Source organism: Rhipicephalus sanguineus, chromosome 6, assembly GCF_013339695.2.
Source record: "Rhipicephalus sanguineus isolate Rsan-2018 chromosome 6, BIME_Rsan_1.4, whole genome shotgun sequence".
NCBI classification, from domain to species: Eukaryota; Metazoa; Arthropoda; class Arachnida; order Ixodida; family Ixodidae; genus Rhipicephalus; species Rhipicephalus sanguineus.
In genome coordinates, this window is record NC_051181.1 from 118,076,634 (window position 1) to 118,094,294 (window position 17,661).

Genomic DNA, 17,661 nt, shown 5'->3' on the forward strand with positions numbered 1-17,661 from the left:
TCGGCCCAAGGCGGAGATGCAGAATAAACGCGGCTTCACGATGACCATGAAGAGACGCGCATCGTGACTGTGCACTCTCGTCAACTACGTGACGCTCGCCAAGCTGCATTTCGCAACACGCTCATTAAATGGGGGACTTCGGTAGACGCCGAACGCCTGATTTCTGTCAAGTAATTTCGCTGGTGAAAATGGCGTAGTAAAACACCCGTAATATTATTACCATAGAGTTTCCTACGATTACCTAGAAGGAACTCTGGCGCTCCGATAGTTCAGCCACCATGAAAATGATGGGTAGTACACGGATTTGCCTAATCTTCGTTCTTACGGCTTCGAGCGCACTTGTGGCTTTGTTTATTGCTGTGTTCTGGCGTTCGTTTCGGATAAAAGAATGAACCGTTGTGAACTCGTGTGACCAGATTTGAATTGGCGAGCCTAAGAAGGTTAAAGTGGTGAAGTGGAACTGCCGACTTTTGCTGAACTTCGTCTTGCGACAAAGCGGATGCAGGCGCCAAACGGAGTCGAAAGAACAAAGTTTAGACAAATCCGTGTACTACCCATCATTCCCATGCTGGATGAAGCGTCATGCGTTGCAGCTCCCATGGACACTAGCGCCAGAGTTCCCTCTAGTGTATCTATAGCAAACTTCTGTGATTATTACCTACAACACGTTGTTTTTCTTTTTACCCGTTTTACGCGCCGTACAAGTGTACTTGCCAAAACCAGCGAGTGGAAGAACTGGGCGCGGTTATCTATAAACACACTGATAGTAACGTTTGCTGCCCTTGCCATTTCGCGAAGCTTACGACAGCGGCGCAATAACGTCGTGCTCTTGTTGAGGCCTTCCATTGAGATCTCCTGCTTATTGCTACTGACGTCTTACTATAATCACGAAGAACTGCCTTTCCAAAGACATCTCTGTCCCGATTTCAATTACGTTCCAAAATTTATATATCAACAGCCAAATATTTATCACTTTGTAAGCGGAGAACTTCACACGCAATAATGAATGCCCAGTTTTAGTTAGTACTATGTATGATGTACCATGTATGATGTGAAAAAAAAATAATAAAACTAAATACATACAGCCTCAATATGGCTCAGTCCGCATCGTTTCCGTGTTTTACATGTCATAAAACCGCACACAACTCACGCACAAAATATATTATGAGCGCTTGCATGAGGTCGTATGATAAGAATGCAATCATGCGGGGATACAGGAGCCGACAGAGAATATTCAAAGCCGATGCTCCAGTTCATGGTTTTTATTAATTTTTTTTCAGTGCATTGACGCGAAGAACTGATTATCTGGAATATTAGTACATGATTGAGCACTTCTGCGAGGACGTTTCTAGGTCCTTTTTGAGACAATAGAGCCACCCACAAAGGTGGTCTAGTCATTAGGTGCTCGACTGCTGAACCGAAGGTCGCCGGATCAAATCCCGGCAGCGGCGGCCGCATTTTCGATGGAAGCGAGAATGCTTGAAACCGGCGTACTTAGATTTATATAGGTGCTCGTTAAAGAAACCCAGGTGGCCGAAATTTCCGGAGCCCTCCACTATACGGCGTCTCTCGTAACCATATCGTGGTTTTGGGACGTAAAACCCCAACAATTATTATGAGACAACAGTGCAGTCTTCCGTGTATGAATACCGGTGGAACGGCTGACCACGCGATCGATGTGGCATGTAAACTTGGTTGCAATTTGCGTCCGCTTCTTCCGCTATATACGAATACAACGTATATAGAGCGGTCACCACAGAACACGAAAAGGAAAGCGTATGGTGCCGTTCGACGCTGACACGGCTCCCGCGGATACGTCGACTTCCGGAGTATTTAGGTCGACTCTCGCAATTCGGCGCATTCGAGGAAAGGTCAGCCTGCGCGGATTGTATACAGGTTTTTCACGAGAAAATAACGGAAGTTTGTGCGCCCGACAGAACGCGCTGTCATTCTTGCGCCAGCTGTGTACAAGAAACGATACGGTTTCCGATACATTTGCTTTATTGGCGTTGCTTAGAAAAAGTTCGATTAACGAAATAACGTGCGAGCTTGTAAGTACAAAAGTGACGAGGTGATTATGAGGCCCCCGATGGTGAAGGGCTTTAGATTGGTATTGAATCGGCACTATTTATCGAGCGCCTAAATTAATGTACGCGAATGTGTGTTTCTTTCCTTTTTTTTCTCTCCCCCTCCTGTCCCCCATTTCTTTTTTTTTTCTTTTTGATCGCCCTCACCAAAATGCAACCACCGCTACTTAATGCTTCGCAGCACAACATCATATATGCACTCCCATTTACCGTACGGTCAAGATTATCCACAAATTACACAGATTTCTGTAACCAACCAGTTCAAACCTGCCCCGTTAAACGCTGAATTAATAGACCGGAGAACGAATTTAAAAGTAAACTGCTTTCTAGACACAATATACAGCTACTGGACGTACCCTCTATAAGAGTTCACAGGCAATTCCTGTCGCTTGCGTACTTCCGTTATACAATGGTTAGATTAATTACGAAAGGACCCTGAATGTAGTCACAGGCATAGATGGGGCAATGCGTTCCAAACTGTTGTGGAAACACTGGTATGAGCGGCTGTGCAAAATTGTCAACGATAAGATGACGGCACGCATGCAAGGCGACCAATTGGGGCCCGGCTCTCTTCGCGGACGTTGTTCGCGTGTGAGTGCTGAACATATAAGACGTTGAAACTACGTAACAGTTTCATTTAAGGACGCCATTCGCACGGAATTTATACATGACGCGTATATTATACTCGATGCAGTGCCATCCAGCGTTTTCCGTTCATTCAACGTTTCGCTTCAGTTTAGCTGCTGTCGTCGAAATGCCGTGCACTTTCACTGGCAAACAGGTCGTAGCATATTTCGGACGCGACTTCAGAGTCGACGTCTCAATTGAATCACGAAACGGGCGCGATGATGCTGAAGTGTCAACCCGCAAGAATACCTTGCACGTCACGGTCGTTTAGTTGCGTATGAAGAATAAGAGCATCCGCAACAACGCTTCAGCAGAACACGCCGTCATGAATGACCACAAGATTGGCAGGGACAGCGCAAGAATCGTCGCCACAGGAAAAACAGCATCTCGGCTACATCTGGAATCGCTTATCATACCTACCACAGCTAATCATAACGACGGAAATCTTGACCCGATCTACGCACGCTCTTTGGAGAGATTACTCAAGCCCATTTAAACGATGCACTTTTGGTGATGCATTCATTGTGAGCAAGGCTTCCGTGCTGGAAGCCGAAACGTCATAAACGTTTCGTGTGGACTGGTCGGCGTTTCTTTTTCGTTTAAAATGTACCCTCCCGGCCAGACGGTGTTCCTTCATGCTCTTGTCTTTAGGTCACTTGATAGCAGGAGAATGCTTACGGAGAGCGAGAAGAAGTAAACACGCATGACCATGCGGAGGTGTATGTACTGACCGTTTCGTAAAGTCCTCGGGGTCCCCTGACGCCGACCTGCACCGCTTTCCAAGGCACCGCCCGGTACACCTGTTCCACGGTGGTGGTGTGCCTCCGCGTCCTGGGATGGTGCATCTTACTGCACCCGCCCAGGAGCAGGCTGGTGCGGCGCTTCCTGCGACAGCCGCCGTACTGCACCGGCTTCTCGGCACTGCGGCAGGCGCACGCCTTGGCGTGCACGTGGTACGAGCGCCCGCTGGTCTCGGCCACGCTGGACATCGCCACACCGTAAAGCTTAATCCGTGAGGGAGGAGCACTTCAGTCGCGATGATCCACGATGGTTGCGATGGAACGGATGCTTTTCCGGCGAAGCTGCATGTTCGTTCCAGACACTTCACTCCATCGGCAGCTGTAGCGGCGTAGAATTTTCGCTTTCGCCAAGGGCCGTTCGACAGATATGATCGAAGGGGCACTCTGTAGCCTGATGTGATGCGTCCGTCGAAGCGGCCGTGGATGACGCGGCCAAAGTGCACACAAATGAAACGCCTGTTTTTTCGTCTACCGGCAACCACTGAAAGCCGACGAAGAGTGCTGCATCAGCTTCAAGCAGCGAATCCCAAAGGTTTTCATCAACGGCCGCAGCTTATCACCGGTGGTTGCGGGTCCGGGCCAGCCGGCAGGCAGGCGTCACATCCAGCTGGAAGGCGCCGTCGTTTTAGTTGTCGCTGCAATCAAGAGCGTGACGGTAACTGCGGCCGAAACTTGGGGTCGTTCGCGGCGGCGTCGTCGTTTATGAGAGGACGCCGGCACTACGTGCTATTCGCTCGTCTTTTTTATCAAGGGGGCCCGTGCCGCCCCCTCCCCTCGTATCGCTCACTCACTGCACACCACTCTCGGCGGTGGTTTGACGAGCGGGTCCCATTTACTTGTTTGGCCGACAGTTCACTTTAATCTTACGACACGGCTGAGACAGGGGCATGCGTACGTGATATCTTTGTTGGCCTCCTGCGTCGGATGAGCGATGATGAGCTATGGAGCGACGTCTCTGTTGAAATAAAAAAAAAAGCCTCACAAGAAACTCGGTAAACGCACAGCCGTAACACGCCGCACGTGCACACAAGACGGCTTAAGCACGCGTCCAGAGCAACGCACCGCCGATGACGTTCAACCACGGGGCCACCCAAATCACCAAAGTAATCCACTCGGACTCAACCAGTGTGACGTGATCGCCACTCACACAGGGACCGTAGCACGACCAGTAATAACACTCCTGGAGGCGTGGGAAAAGTGATGGGACACTCTACAAATTGGCGGAATCCAAAACACACACGCTGTTCGATAGGGCCGCCAGCCGTTTGGTTCGCTGGTACACACACACACAACCGTTGGCCGCAGATGTAGTCGGGTCCTCCAGGAGCCTGATCTGCCGGCAACGGACACCCACAAAACACCCGAGCGAAACAGCTGAGCGACAACTTTACAAGCGCACGAGCGGCGGCGCAATTCACAGTCGCAAAGCACCACGAGATCGAGAAGAAGAACGGCCGAGGAAGGAGAGCTACTAACTCGCCCGTCGTGCTGCCGTGATCGCGGCGGCCCAGCGGACGAAAGAAACGAACTCACGGCACACAAGCATGCAGCAGCCAGGTAGGATGGAAAGAGGAGGGGCGACAGGGTAGAGCCGTCCTCTCTCACCACTGCGGTGTCCCCTTTCCCTTAGCCGGCGGCGCTCGCCGCCGACACACCACCGAACGAAGTCAGAAATGACGAGAGAGCGAAGGTCCCAGCAGCGGCGAGACGGGGGGGAACGCGTGTGGAGGGGGGGGGGGGGGTCGAGGCAATGACGTAACATGCACTCCTTACGCAGTACCCCCCAACCCTCCTCGAACCAAACTTCGTGCCTCCAGTCACTGATCTACGTGCCGGCCTGGGCTAGCAGGCTGGCGCGTTTTGGGCACAGCCGGCGTCTCCTGCAAGAGCAGCAGCCGCGGCGATGATCGCTCTGAGGCAAAAAAGGCGGCCGACACGCTCTCTCGCTGCCCCAAACTGGACCCAACACACTGCTCAACTTCTACGGCAGAAGGGGGCGCCCGGAACGTGTCTAACCTCGAGAGAATTCACGCACCCCCCCCCCCCCCCATCCAAACCTGGTGCTTCTTTTCTTGGCTTGTGACGGTGCGACTGCTTGGGTTTATTTTGTTTGTTACGTTCGATCCGGACTTTGCCACCTATGCAGAAACCTCCGAGAGAGGAAGAGGGGGATGCCGGCCAGCTGGACGGGTTGTGCCGCTCGTGTAATCACGGCGCGCTTATTATGTCCGCTGGTATGTATTAATAAAAAGAAGTGCGCGGGAAAGCGCCCGGTGAGTCCCCCCCGGGACTTATTTTTAAACATTGAACGGGGCTGTTGCTTACGGCTCACCAGCGTATTGCTTTCATTTATTCGCCTGCTGTTACAGAAGTGCAAATGAGCGTAGTATAAAGCGTTTACAGGGTCTTTAGAAAACGAAAACAGAAAGGCAAAAGAAAATCACTGTCACGATTCGCGAGCGCTACAATTCTCAAGCCAAATGAACGAGAAATAAACAGTAGGAACGCTAGGAACGGTCACTGTTTTATTTTACTTCTGTATTCATGTAATAGTGAAAGACGTAGTGTGACTGGACGTTTATAATGCCTACGCAGACAACAGTCCATATGTAATTACTTGCATTTGCACGCGGTTATGGCTTCGCGCGAAAACCTCCACCAACTTTTCAAAATTTTCGGTAAGTACAAGCAAAAAAAAAAGTAATAATAAACGCTATTATTAATGACTACGTACCATGCGCCCCGCTATATAATTATTCATATCCGGGTTGTTTGGAATCGGCCGCCACGCTCTCGCGTTTTTCATCCAAATGTAGGTTTCCTATCGTGTGTTCTGCACTATCGAATGTCGTGGCCTCCTGTGCTCCCGGGATGACGTTCATGATCATGTATTTCTTTGCGAAACCAATTTTGCCGGATATTCTGGTGGTACATGGTAGCACTTGAGCGTAAAGGCTTGAGACCACGCGGGCTATAGTGCGTCAAACGTAAGGTAGATAAATATTTACGTACAATGAACTGTGTATGCAATTACGTGTCTGCTAGGGAACGAAAAACAAATAAACATGTGCATGAAGATGATACTTACCTCGGTATTCTGAAAAGTATAAATGAACGACACTTCACAGACATGGGCTGGTAGTGAAGTGCTGATGTGCGTTACGCAGAACGCATAGGCAGTAAGTGGTGCGCTTGCTGCGTATCAAGCTTGGCAGTACTGAAATTACAGTAATGACGTTACAGTAATTGCAATATCTTGTTGCTGCAATGATTGATATAATGAATTACTTCAAGCAAGTAATTTCAAGAAGATTACTCCTTACTTTCCCAGCAACTTTTTACTAAGATATAGCATATCCGCTTCCCTTACGACATAAAAAAAAACTGACGAAAGAAAGAAAATAAAAAATAACAAAGACATGTTAATCTAAGTGCCAAACCTCAAGCGTAGGAATATGAACAAAGATATCTGAGATTTCAATGTATATGTGCCCTAAATAAAGTCTACATGAGTTGTGTAGTAATGATGAACTATTTGTTAAAGTAACTTTAAAGTCATTTTATTACTTTTCAAAAGCAATAGTAATGTTATGTCATGAATTTCGGTCAAATGTAATTTGTGATGTGATATAATTACATCTTTAAAAATACAAAAGTAATTAGTAATGTAACTCAATTACCTTTTAGGAGTAATTTTGACATCTCTGCTGTGTATACCACGTACGTATACATATTTTATATAAGCACATACGCCCCTTTTCTATCAATTTCTACAAAGTAAACGTGATGCAGAAGAAGGTCCCAAAGTAAGAACTGTCAGGAGGGCTACCTGTTGGTAAATGCATGAAAATGTAGGACACACGGTGAGCATCCGAGGCAAAATACAACGGGAAAATATAAATATTTTATAAGTAAATAAACAACGCACCGCATCATCTAAGACTTATGATTAAGGAAAAATACAAATAACCGTATCAGAAGTAATTAATTAAAAATCTGGTAATTGAGAGAGAGAGAGAAATAGATGAAAAGGAGGGTTACGCAGGAATAATCGAGAAAAATGGTATTGCGATATGAAAGTGCACTTACAATAATAAAAGTAATTCATTTCTCATATGATGGTTATATACAATAATAACATCTCGGGTTTTAAGTGCCAAACCCACGATGTAATCATGAGGCACGCCAAGGGCCCCGGACATTTCGACCGCTCGGCGTTCCTTAACCTACAATCGCATCGCACAGTACATGGGCATCTGTCATTGCATCTCTGTCGAAAAGCCGAAATGCCACCGCTGCGGCCGGGACCGAACACTCTCAGGTGGGCTGGCAGCCCGGCACCGTAAGCACTGTAACACCGCGGCAGCCGGTTATATAGCATCAAGCTCGCAAAATTCGTTTTATGTATGGAGGGTCGACCGATACTGTGAATGCATTGACGAGGCATTGCGGGTGCAAATTTTATCAGCGCAATCATTCGGCTTTGCAACAAGTGAGGCTGGAAGTAAGCCACTCTCTCTCTCCCTCTGCCTGTCATGTATATATTGCATGTAATTATAGAATGCATGCAATATTACATGCATATATTTCATGTAATATATACGCAGGCCGCACCAGTTGATTTCGATACAGTTATGCCTCCTCCTACAACGATCTCTACAGTGTTTTCATAATCCCAAACTCTACGAAGTCGTCCGAGTGCTTTGAAGCAGGATCTTTCACAACAGCGCAGTTAACGTACCGGGTTCGTGTTCTGCTTATTATGACTATTATTATTATTACTATTATTATTATCATAGGCGTGCGCATGCACGGCCCCCAGGCAACTAAGCGGGAGTGGGGTGGGGGGCTCGAAATCTGCCCCACACTTTGGCTTAATAACGGGGGAGGGGCGCTGCGAAGAACCTTCGCCCCCCCCCCCCTGACCGGGAACCCTGCGCACGCCTATTATTATTATTATTATTATTATTATTATTATTATTATTATTATTATTATTATTATTATTATTATTATTATTATTATTATTGTTGTTGTTGTTGTTGTTGTTGTTGTTGTTGTTGTTGTTGTTGTTGTTGTTGTTAATGATGATGATGCCACAGCTAGTGCCTGCTCGGTGCGTGGTCTGCTAGGACGTCGGACTCAGACGGACTCAAGACGTATGTCCCAGGGTCTCTCTATTTCGCGGCAACCGCGAGCCCCCGTCTCGCACAAGAGCAATCACTCGACTGTCCCGTTGCAGCCGCACTCACTCCCGGGGCACGCCCTCAAGAAGTCTGCGCCCGAGACTGACGTTGCTGTTAACGTAGGAGGACCAGCCGGCCGGACCACGTGGGAGCGCACGGGCAGAGAAGAAGGAGGCAGGCATTCCACTCTCGCTTTCTACCGATCTGCTTTCGAAGGGAAAGGGAAATCTCGTTGTCTGAAGCCCCTCTCAGTTACCCACGCGCCTTGTTCGCCCCTGTTTGATTATTCCACTCCGTTCAGTGGACCGAGCCAGGCGGGCCGAACTTGATGGGCCCCGGCGTGCCTGCACGCGTTGCCACGGCGACGCGGCGAAAGGCATAGTTTTTACCCGCCTTAGGACCTTAGCGGCTAAGGTGTCAGACTGCTAAGCTCGATGGCGCGGGTTCGATGCCCGACCACGGCGGCCGCATTTCCGTGGAGTCGAAATTTACACCCGTGTACTTAGTAGATTGAGGCGCACGTTAAAGAACCCCACGTGGTCGAAATCAATCCGAAGCAAAACGAATCTTCCCAGACAAGCATCAGGGCAACGCCTCCTCTATTTAAAATAGAGGGGGCGCTGATCAGGGTGACAAGTGAAAATTGTGCCAGGAAGGGCCAGCTACACTCAAACACACTTGGGAGTGAAATGCAATCATCGGAATGATGGCAGTTACTCCGGAGACCCTGCCGTCGAGGCGGTCCGCCGCTCTGCGCAGCTCAGACCTCGGCACCCAGACGTGGACAGTCCAGCAAGCCCGTGAGGCAACGCTGAGGCAAGGCCTTGACGTTCCCCCGTGGAAGACCTAAGCCCGCGTCGCGTTAAAGGTTGCCGGACGTTTAATAAAGTTGTATCCATCCATCCGTGACTAGGGCGTGCCTCATAATTATATCGTAGTTTTTCGCACGTAACACAGCAAAAAAAAAAAAAAAGCCGGCAGATCCCACGCATTGGGGGAATCGATGTAATGCGAAGCAGCCAGCAAAGAGCTGCATACATCGTCTTGTATGTCATTGAGGAAAATGCGTGTCATGGTTTTCATGTTAACTCCGATTATTTATGTTCGTCACACAGTAACGTCGCGCAATACCAAGTTGGGGGTCGATCAACCTAGAGAAACGGCCGCCAGGGCACCATGAGCGTGGCACGTAAGTCATGCTGTACATGACATGTATGTCATGACTTTCATGTTAACTCGTGTTATTTATGTTCGTCACACAGTCACGTCGCAAGATACCAATTTTGGTGTATATCAAGCTAGCGAAACGGCCGCCAGCGCCCCATGAGCGTGGCACGTAAGTCATGCTGTACATGACATGCGTGTCATGATTTTCATAATAACTCGTGTTATTTATGTTCGTCACACGGTCACGTCGCAAGATACCAATTTTGGTGTATATCAATCTAGCGAAACGACCGCCAGCGCCCCATGAGCGTGGCACGTAAGTCATGCTGTACATGACATGCGTGTCATGATTTTCATGTTAACTCGTGTTATTTATGTTCGTCACGCGGTCGACTTCGGAAGAGACCAATATTGGTGTATATCAAGCTAGCGAAACGGCCGCCAGCGCACCATGAGCGTGGTACGTAAGTCATGCTGTACATGACACGCGTGCCATGATTTTCATGTTAACTCGTGTTTTTATGTTTGTCACACAGTCACGTCGCGCAAGACCAATTCTGGGGTAGATCAAGCTAGCGAAACGGCAGCCAGCGCCCCATGAGCGTGGCACGTAAGTCATGCTGTACATGACATGCGTGTCATGATTTTCATGATAACTCGTGTTATTTATGTTCGTCACACGGTCACGTCGCAAGATACCAATTTTGGTGTATATCAATCTAGCGAAACGGCCGCCAGCGCCCCATGAGCTGGCACGTAAGGCATGCTGTACATGACATGCGTGTCATGATTTTCATGATAACTCGTGTTATTTATGTTCGTCACACGGTCACGTCGCAAAATAGCAATCAATTTTGGTGTATATCAATCTAGCGAAACGGCCGCCAGCGCACCATGAGCGTGGCACGTAAGTCATGCTGTACATGACATGCGTGTCATGATTTTCATGATAACTCGTGTTATTTATGTTCGTCACACGGTCACCTCGCAAGAAACCAATTTCGGTGCATATCAATCTAGCGAAACGGCCGCCAGCGCCCCATGAGCGTCGCACGTATGTCATGCTGTACATGACATGCGTGTCATGATTTTCATGATAACTCGTGTTATTTATGTTCGTCACATAGTCACGTCACAAGATGCCAATTTTGGTGTATATAAAGCTAGCGAAACGGCCGCCAGCGCACCATGAGCGTAGCATGTAAATCATGCTGTACATGACATTCGTGTCATGATTTTCATGTTATGACTTGTCATTTATGTTCGTCATACAGTCATGTTACGCCATACCAATTGTGGTGCACATTCGATTAACCAAGCGACCAGGAGAGCACGAAGTCGTAGGCGGCTAGATAGATAGATAGATAGATAGATAGATAGATAGATAGATAGATAGATAGATAGATAGATAGATAGATAGATAGATAGATAGATAGATAGATAGATACGGTCAAAGTCGCAGAAGTTCGCTAAGAAATGCTTCGCATTTAAAATTGAGAGCGACCCCTCTCGAAAGGACAGATGGGCCGTGCGCTCGCCCCAAGCTTCGAGGACAATATTCAGTCTACTTCTAAGTTACAAAGTATTTCGAAGCACAACGTCACGGACTAATCGTATACCAGTCACAAACGGTGGCATTGTTACCCGCGTGTTACAACAGGACTCTGATCGCTTTCTCCAGAAATAACGGGAGTCCAGAGGAGAAACTTCATAGGAGCTGTCAGTGCGTGTGGTTATTCTTAAAGAAAAATGCATGATGCATAAGAGACGCGGATGTAAAACATATGCGATGGCGCCCGCCTTATCGTATGTGCATTTTTAGCGCCGAGTATCCCTGAAGTAATGGAAGTCGGGAGCAGACCTGCAGCGCCAACTCGTCCAGGAAGTTTTCGTCCAAGAAACTGAGAAACTATAGGGGCTAGTAGGAGTGACATTTTAGTATATGTATTCGTCTTTCTGTCTCTTTCAGTTTCAGCTGCTTACGGCTAACGAACACCATCATGTACGTGAGCATCCACAGCTCACACCTATCTTCTTTCGGCCGTCTTTAACTGATCCACACAGCCTCCTTTTGTAGCGTACACGTCACTTCCCACCTCATGCCTCTGCGTGCTTCTCGCTGGCGCGAGGTTTTCGGTTACGTCGGCTGAAGGTAACGACCCCAGGCATCTTTGTTTTCGTTTAAAGACGACAGCTTGGCACACCCCTCATTCTCGGCTGTTTTTGGGTGTTAAGTAACCGCCCCTGTTACAAAGCAAATGCGAGGGTCCAGGGCCAGCTGTCTCCAAACGAGTTTTCCTGCTACTTGGGACTCCCTCCCCCCAGTTCGGAGAACGGATTAGACACCTACACCTGCTGTCTTTCCCTGAACTGAGCGCTTCGGTGGGATGGAGCCAAATACCCGCTCGTAACAACTGGTGGCAGCGGTGGGATGGAGCCAAATACCCGCTCGTAACAACTGGTGGCAGCGGTGGGATGGAGCCAAATACCCGCTCGTAACAACTGGATGGCAGCGACGGGATTCTGCTCACGACAAGTCGCAACAAGCTCGTGCCAGCATCGGGATCGTCTCCGCCGAGATCATGGCTGCAGGGTGTGGTGAGTGCTTGACTTTTCTTCACTGAGATTTTACCAGGCTTTGTCTCGAAAGGTGGTAATTTTGGGTAACTACTCTGCGTTGACCTGTGCATGGGAACGTAGCGTCTTAGTAGTAGTGAAGTTAGCAGCACTTGCAGCAACCATGAATTCTGAAGGCACTGAAAAAACCGCTTTTGCTAGAGTTAGCTAAAAGTTTGGGTTTGGATGTTCGAGAACAATGAGAAAGCCAGAGATTATCGAGGCTATTGAGAACCTTGAGGCAGACGACGACGAGCTCTCAGAGTGTCTAGAGCTAATTGAGGAAGAAAGAAATGAGAGCTTAGGCGCGAGGCTAAAGAAAGAATGAAAAGCTGAAGCGCGAAAAGCGAGAGGCAGAGGAACGCGAAAGGCGTGAAAAGCGAGAGGCAGAGGAACGCGAAAGGCGTGAAAGGCGGGAGGCAGAGGAACGCGAAAGGCGCGAAGAGAGGCAGGCTCGGGAGCGAGAACATGCTCACCAGATGAAGGAGCTTGATCATGAAATTCAGGCGATTAAGTGGCAACTGGCACAGCGTCAACTCAGGATTTTCGAGATAGACGAGGACATTGTGTCTTTTTCTCGTTAAGTTTGAAAAGGTCTGCGAAGATGTTGGTGTTAGCCGAGACCTTTGGTTGGAGAGGCTTGTCACGTTGCTACCGCGCGAAATTGCAAGCGTTTTGGAGCGCTTATGCACGGAGGAAGCGCAAGACTTTGATAAGGCCAAAGATGCCTTGTTGCGCCACTTGGGTGTTTCAGGTCCTGCTGACTGCGAAAGTCGGGGCAACAAAGTCAGCGCTGAAGCGCTTGAGGAGGACGCGCGCTGTAAAGCGCTTGAAGCTGAGAACTGTCGCCAGGCGTTAGAGGCCGAAGCCCGTAGTAAGGCGCTTGAGGACGCCAGGGCACTAGAGGAGGAAGCGCGTCACAGAGCGCGAGAACAAGAAGCACTTCGCGTGGCGCGAGAGACTGAGGTGCTACGCAAAGCGCGTGAGAAAGAAGCGCGTAGCAAGGTGCTAGAAATTGAGGCTCGTCTCAAAGCACGTGAGGACGAGGCGCTTCGCAAGACGAAAGAGGAAGAGGCACTTCGCGTGGCGCAAGAGGCCGAGGCGCTCCGCAAGGCGCGTGAGGATGAAGCGCGTCGAAAAGCGCTAGATGAGGAAGCGCGAGAACAAGAAGCACTTCGTGTGGCGCGAGAGACAGAGGCGCTACGCAAAGCGCGTGAGATTGAAGAGTGTCAAAGGCGCGAAGAGCAGGAGGCCGACTTCGAAGGCCAGAGAAAAGGGGCTATCCACGAAAGCGATAGAATGCCCGAAGCGGAAGAGACATCTCAGGGCGAGCTGGCTGACTTAGAGAGTGTCGGGACTACCGTTAGGTCAGACTCAGAGATACCTAGTAACGGCCCAGAGGACAAGTCAGTTCAGCCGCCTAAAGTGTTGGCAGCGAATGTCGAAGGCAGCGCACTTGAGAGTACTAGTGCCGAGACTATGAGCGCTGCGAGCCGTTCGGTGAGGAAAAGGCGCCGACGCAAACGAAAGGCGAACGCAAAAGAGACCAGTGGCGGTAAGCGTGCTAAAGCGCTAGCCAAATGCGACGGCCGCATTCTTCGAGACGCCAAGATAAAGGCTAGGCCTGAAATCCCAAAAAGGCGTGCTAGGACAAGTTCCAAGTTGAGAGTCCCGCGGAAATCTAGATCGGACGTGAGGCGCGTCGCGAAGAAAAGAATTTCAGTGAAATTCCGATGCCGAAATCTTCGCCTGGTCTTATCCTTTTCACGGCCTAGTCGAGGCAGGAGCGCAGCGAGATGTCGCGTACGCCGGAATCGTGACAAAGGCTGTCCCCCACCGTGGCAAAAGGCTGACGGCTTAACCCGGAGGGGCACAATGGGCAAGCGATGCCCTTTGTCAGAATCGAGAGGCCGCGGGTCAAAAGTCGCCGCTACTGAGCGCGTCGGACAGGTTTGTTCTTTGTTCATTTGTCGAGACCGGACCCCTCGAAATCTGTGGCATGCGCGTCTCCCCAGAGTTCGTCTGAAAGGGCGCGTTTGGAGACACCCTGGGATAACCGCAGCATAAAGATGAATTGACATCTTGAAAGAAGTTAGTGTGTTAATGTGTACTAACGAATTGAGGAGTGAAATTTTGTAATTTGTCTCTTTCCTCCTCATTGTAGCAGACTTTGAGATGTTTGTTTGGTTATTTGTTTGTTTTGTTAATGTTTCCTTTTCATGACCGTTAACGCTATAGTGTAAAGAGCTGTAAATTGTTTTACGGAGATGTAGGCTGAGTTGAAAGCCTCCGTTTTAAGTAGTTTTGTTTCGACAGCTGGAAACATAGCTTTTAGCGCTCGAGTAGAGGAGAGCTGTTCGTAGTGGTTTACAGAGATGAAGGCGGAATGTTAAAAGCCTCTGTTTAACGTACTACTGATCTGTTTTGCGTTACGTGTTAGTATGCGCGTCAGTGTAATTTTAGTTTCTCCTTGTTTTGTGTTAAACGCGTGAGTTTTGATTATCATTTTATTTCGTATTTAGTTTGCAGCGTTTTGTTTTCTTAATGTAGTACTCATTTGCCAAGTGCAATGAGTAAAAGGGTTTTAGCCGAAGGCTAGGGTTGTGTGCGATTCAGGGAACTTGATGGCATCGGGTACTCTGGCTTGGTATTTAGGTTCATTTTTTTTTGTGACAGGTTTACAATTGCCTTTTTTTTGTTGTTGTTGTGGTCGTGCTTCATCACGACATGTGTTTGTGGGTTTGAGCAGCCTATTTCAGGTTTGGTTGTTGGAATTGCTGCTGCTATTGTAATTGAGAACAGGTCATTTTGTTTGGAGTAAAAGCCTGGTGGGTCTCAGGGAGAGAGTACGGGCGCTCGCCTGCTTGGCGGTTGTGGTTCTCGCGTGGTTGACACAGGTGCTGTCTTTCGAGAAGGAATGTTGGCCAGCAGAGCGAGAAGCTTTTCTCCGAACTTGGACGACGCTACCAGATGTTCGAGATCACCGGAGGTGGCGGAGGAATGTAGCAGAGCAGCATCGCGGTGTGTACGGCTTCAGCACATCAGCATTGTCTTCATCGACCTCTCCCCACAAAGGTGATTGACCTTTGTACGTCGAGGTCTCGGCCTGCCGCCGGGGAAGCTGTTACAAAGCAAATGCGAGGGTCCAGGGCCAGCTGTCTCCAAACGAGTTTTCCTGCTACTTGGGACTCCCTCCCCCCAGTTCGGAGAACGGATTAGACACCTACACCTGCTGTCTTTCCCTGAACTGAGCGCTTCGGTGGGGAGCTGGCTGCTACACGCGGGACCCCTCCGTGGGACGCGTATTTGCATCGAGTGTGCTTTTGGCTAAGGCTGGTGCCTTTGTTCGTAAAAGGATTACCAGTTCCCCGAGGTGGCATTGTCTCCCCCCCCCCCTTCCGAACTGGTCGGACGTGAAGAGTGAGATGGCAGTGGTCTCTGGAGTGCCATCCTGGGGGCGGTGATCTATGTGCCGAAGAGACGGACCCTCCAAGGGCATGCACGTTTGTGATTGGACATTTGCCGCATAAGGAGCTATAGTTGTGCAGCTCCAAAGGCATGCACGTTTGTGATGGGACGTTTGCCGCATAAGGAGTTTCCCTGTCTTTGTATTGAAGCGTATTTAAGGAGCAGCAGAGCGTCTGCTCGGGACGGATCGATCGGACTAGATGTCGCTCTGACGGTCCTGCCCTCTATGATGTTGTAAATAAACGTCTGTTAAGTTTCCTCAACGCCGGTCTCTCTGCCTCGGCCTCCTGCTGTTCCGGACGTCCCTGGGCCTGCGGTACGACTGTCGCCGCTCAGCTCCACGCTACCCCACGAGTCCGCGTCGGCCAACGTCGCCGCTCGTAACAACTGGTGGCAGCGGTGGGATGGAGCCAAATACCCGCTCGTAACAACTGGTGGCAGCGGTGGGATGGAGCCAAATACCCGCTCGTAACAACTGGTGGCAGCGGTGGGATGGAGCCAAATACCCGCTCGTAACACCCCCATAAACAACCGGCGCGGTCGGTGCACTGCCAACAGACTCCGACGTGTCTTTCATTATTGAAGCGGAACGAGAGGAACCGAATACACAACGCGAAATCCGATTCTTTTGCTGTTGCTTTTCGCACCACATATACACGTAATCTATGGATGGAATGGTAAGCGCCAGTGCAGTACGAAAACGTCCATTCTTTACTGTTGTTTGACAGAGAGAGATAGAGAGAGAGAGAGAGAGAGAGGAGAAAGGAAAGATAGGGAGGTTAGCCAGCCGCACGTCCGGTTAGTTACCCTGCACCGGGGAATAGGCAGACAGAAATTAGGTGCCTTTTTCCCTTCCTTAATAACCACGGAAGAAGAGATAAAGGGCGAGAAGAGAGACAGAAGAAAAGAGAGGGATGGGCAGAATCACAAGCACACTTGGGGGAGCCCAGCAAGTTTACAGGCAGTCGCACTAATCTGTTGACCTTAGGTATTTCAGTAGCGCTTTCATTGCCTTCTGCGCCCTCGACGCACATGCCTATAATCCCATAGAACATTGGTTCTTTGATGCACCGGTGTGATAATAGGGGTGAAGTTAAAGCAACGGATACTTCCTGTTCTTCTTCGTTTGTTTCTGTTTTTTTTTTTTTTTCGGACATACCGAAATGTATAAATCGAGCAGTTGCGGACGGTCCATTATGTGTCGTACACTGAAGCGAAAAGTGCGTAGCCTCGTTATGAGCACAACGTGTTAGAGGCTGAAGAATTAACGGCAACCCGACGCGTGAAATCTGTAACGAAGACCGCAACTCCAGTTATGAAGTAAGAGAGGGAAAGAAAGAAGAAAAATAAGATAAATGTCTGCAACCAGTGGCGCGTAAAGAACGATAGTGACAGTGTCGGCCTGTGGTTGCGGTTCCGCGTGCGGGACCTCTAATCTGTCACGGGAGCTGGATACTCTCGCCGTCGAGGCCGCTTGGGTTCTCTGCGTCCGCGAACGGGAAAATGAATGAATGAATGAATGAATGAATAGATAGATAGATAGATAGATAGATAGATAGATAGATAGATAGATAGATAGATAGATAGATAGATGATAGATAGATAGATAGATAGGATAGATAGAAGAGATAGATAGAAGATAGATAGTAGATAGATAGCTAGATAGATAGATGAGATATTACGTCTCAAAAGTCGTCAGAAGTTCGCTAAGA

At 49.1% G+C, this 17,661-nt stretch overlaps 1 protein-coding gene across 1 annotated transcript in view; it reads right to left on the minus strand.

Moving 5' to 3' along the window:
* Nucleotides 1–3,820, minus strand: part of LOC119396251 (rho GTPase-activating protein 20) — a 666,225-nt gene extending 662,405 nt beyond the window's left edge. Inside the window, exon 1 of the mRNA XM_037663375.2 lies at nucleotides 3,446–3,820. Within this exon, the coding sequence (XP_037519303.1) occupies nucleotides 3,446–3,703 (258 nt within the window). The 5' untranslated portion in view covers nucleotides 3,704–3,820. The remainder of the gene's footprint in view (nucleotides 1–3,445) is intronic.
* Between the last annotated feature and the right edge of the window lie 13,841 nt (nucleotides 3,821–17,661).